We start from the raw sequence: 3,123 nt of genomic DNA, 5'->3' as shown, positions 1-3,123 counted from the left end.
GAAAAAGTGAAGACGTTGGAAGGAGAAAAATGGATCTTCTCGAGTTCCCCGGCTCAATAAAAAAGGTTGTTAATTTCCATAGAAATAGTGGATTAACTCTTGCTTATCCACTACAAGTCAGCCCAAACCAGAGAGTATGACAGGAACAGTGATCTAGATGAACATTTGGCTCGGTTCGAGAACATGGTCGTTGCTACTAGGACAAAAGAAAGTGTAAAGCTTTCTTGACCATGTTGGTGAACTCAGCTCGCAGTGGTTTGAAAAACTCGAGCCATAAAGCTTTCTTGACCATGGGGATGAGTCATTGCGGGTGTATATTCGCAAGTTTAACAAAGTGGCCCTGGAACTACCATCATGTGCTCCTGAAACCAAAATCACAACTTTAATGTTGGAACTCTTGGAAGGAGATTTCTTCCAGTCCCTGGTAAAAAGCTGTCTTGGGATTTTGAAGATCTCCTATCTCGAGCAGAAAAGTACATCAATATGAAGAGGCCTAGAGAAGAAGAGGGAAGCCACGAAGGGACTAAGTTGATTTTAGTCGGTGTCGAAAAGGTTTACAAAAATGAAATTTCTTATTCATTTTTGTTACTGATTAATTTTGAGTTGGATTAAATGCAATGTTGCATCAACAAGTTTTCTCTTGCTACTTCTTAAAGATTCTATTTTTGTTGGGGTAGATTTATGGTCAATGAATATGTAGATACTTTATCTACAGAGGTGGACACACTGTAATTGCAGGTAATTTGCAAAATTTAATTCGATTCAGAGCTGCAGGAAATTGTTAGAGATAATGATGATGGATAACCACATATTTACATGCGAAATTCGCCGGACATCATCAAATCAGCCCCCTTCTATCCTTGGCAGCCTGGTTGGTGATTTCTTCACAAAATCAAAGAATTCCTTTGCCAATCCGGCTAGCTCCTACTTATTGTGAATCTGTAAGAAGGAAAAAAGCACTACTGGGATTCCATCTGTAGAGATTGTTCATATGAAACGACTGAAAATTAAATTTTTTAGTGCTTTCTCATAATTTAAAAACGATGTTTCCACAAAAGAATTCAATATTGCATCTGTTCATTGATATATGAGTATTAAAATGCAACATTGAATTTCCTTGAAAATGACCTTTAATATAAAAAAAAAAAAAAGTACAGATTGTTCTTAGTTAGAAATGGTGACATATCATCTTCTCGGTTTGTTTCTTTCTTTATAGTTTATTGTTTTAACTAAATTTAGTTTCATGTATACACGTATGTAAACCTTGTATATGAATATATGATACAGGGGATATTGCAATTTCTCTGTGTTTTTCAGTGGAGTTTTCCAAATTCCTCTACCAATGTGAGCAAAACCCCAGTCTCCATCTAAGACTTCTAAAGTTTTCCATCTTATTGATTTGATGCACTTACCTATGACTCCATACAGTGATTTCCTCTGTTACCTGTTTTATGTGTATTATCATGTTATTTCTTTTAACATTACGCTACTCAATCAAATCAAATGATGTATAGAAGTCGTGTGTGAAACAACTTTATGTATCTAGCATTTCCCAAAATTGCTACATGAAAATGATGTCCAAATGACATTTAGTTCACACCCCACCAGAAAATAACAAGTCCCCACAAGTCTTCAACCTTAAAAGGGACAATTTGTGTTGTCTCATGGCGTAGAAGAAACATTCAAACTTGGAACACGAACTATCAAGATTTTTAAAATAAGGATGGGGAGAAGTCCTTTTTGTTCCAAAGAAGGCTTAAACAAAGGGGCATGGACTGCCATGGAAGACAAAATTCTCACAGATTATGTTAAGAAACATGGCCAAGGAAAATGGCGAAAGCTACCCAAGAAAGCAGGTAAAAATAGGCATTCATCTCTATCAAATATGATTTTTCTCTATAACTGAAGTAACCATTTTGGTGAAAATTTAGGCCTTAATAGATGCGGAAAAAGTTGTAGGCTTCGTTGGTTGAATTATTTACGACCGGATATCAAGAGAGGACATATTAGTGCAGGTGAAGAGGATCTTATTATCAGACTTCACAAGCTCCTTGGAAACAGGTCGTGTTTGCCTCATTTTGTTTCTTATAAATAAGCTTTATTGTGTCATACTCTTAAATGTGCTTTTAATTTATTTAGATGGTCTTTAATAGCTGGAAGGCTTCCGGGGCGAACAGACAATGAAATCAAGAATTACTGGAACACGAACATTGCCAAGAAGCAAGCTGTCACTGATCATAAGATGGCAAAACAATCCACCACGAAGAAAGAAAATCCAACAGCAAGCCAACCTCAACTTCCCAACAGCTTAGGGTCACATGTAATTCGTACGAAGGCGAAAAGGGCTTCTGAGGTTTTCATCATAAAGAATCCTTCCCAAAGTATCGAAAATGTTGAATCCACACCTGCGTTTGAACAGTCCCAAATTGAAAATCATAATCACAAGGCAGAAAAGTTGGAATCTGAACAGTTTGGCATGATGGATTTCAAACTGGACGATAAGTTCTTTTCAGATCTATTCAGCACTGAGCTCTTCATATTTTCTGATCAGAAGCTGGATGATGGATTGGGGGAGGATTCGCTCCATAACATGAAGAACAGCACCGGCTATCCTACTACAAATTCGTGCCAAATTCCTGACGAAAAGCATCAGGATCTTGATATGGGATCAATGATCAATATAGATCCTGCGATGGACTGGTTTCAAGATTGATCTGACTGATTGCGAACAAATGAATTGGTTGAGTTCCCTATTGATATGGTTATTCTGCAATTAATGACATGAGGAGTGGAAATTTTCTGCAACATTATCTTTGTCAGATTTTCGAGCATAATGGAGCAAGATTTAGAAATTTTTGCCTATCGCTTGTCATCTGCGCCATGCAATCAAATTTTTTTTTTATGGCATTCATTTAATGTAATTTCTGTTTATAGGATGAATTTGGTGCGATGAAATTGCTGGAGCATGCTCTTATATGGATTATTTGCTGATTTATGGGGAAGAACAATTGACAGCGTAATTAGACAGTAGTTGCCATGGATGATGAAGAATTTGTTAAAATTCGTTCTTCTCCGCATTTGGTAAAAATCTTTATTCGCATCCAACAAAAGAGCCTATTACTT

At 36.7% G+C, this 3,123-nt stretch overlaps 1 protein-coding gene across 2 annotated transcripts; it reads left to right on the top strand.

Moving 5' to 3' along the window:
* The first annotated feature begins 1,293 nt into the window (after positions 1 to 1,293).
* Positions 1,294 to 2,885, top strand: LOC140820331 (transcription factor MYB1-like). Of its 2 annotated transcripts, none has more exons than XM_073180680.1 (3): positions 1,294 to 1,856; positions 1,942 to 2,061; positions 2,140 to 2,885. In XM_073180680.1, exons 1-3 carry the CDS (start codon positions 1,831 to 1,833, stop codon positions 2,711 to 2,713), a joined length of 720 nt encoding a protein of 239 aa, XP_073036781.1. In that variant the 5' UTR covers positions 1,294 to 1,830; the 3' UTR covers positions 2,714 to 2,885. The 2 variants fall into 2 exon arrangements, with proteins under 2 accessions (XP_073036781.1, XP_073036780.1); XM_073180679.1 differs by having other exon boundaries at positions 1,932 to 2,061; positions 2,140 to 2,881.
* The last annotated feature ends 238 nt before the right edge of the window (positions 2,886 to 3,123 follow it).

The sequence above is a fragment of the Primulina eburnea genome, chromosome 18 (genome assembly GCF_022965805.1).
Source record: "Primulina eburnea isolate SZY01 chromosome 18, ASM2296580v1, whole genome shotgun sequence".
Classification (NCBI taxonomy): domain Eukaryota; kingdom Viridiplantae; phylum Streptophyta; class Magnoliopsida; order Lamiales; family Gesneriaceae; genus Primulina; species Primulina eburnea.
This window is presented reverse-complemented; position numbering and strand designations above follow the sequence as displayed.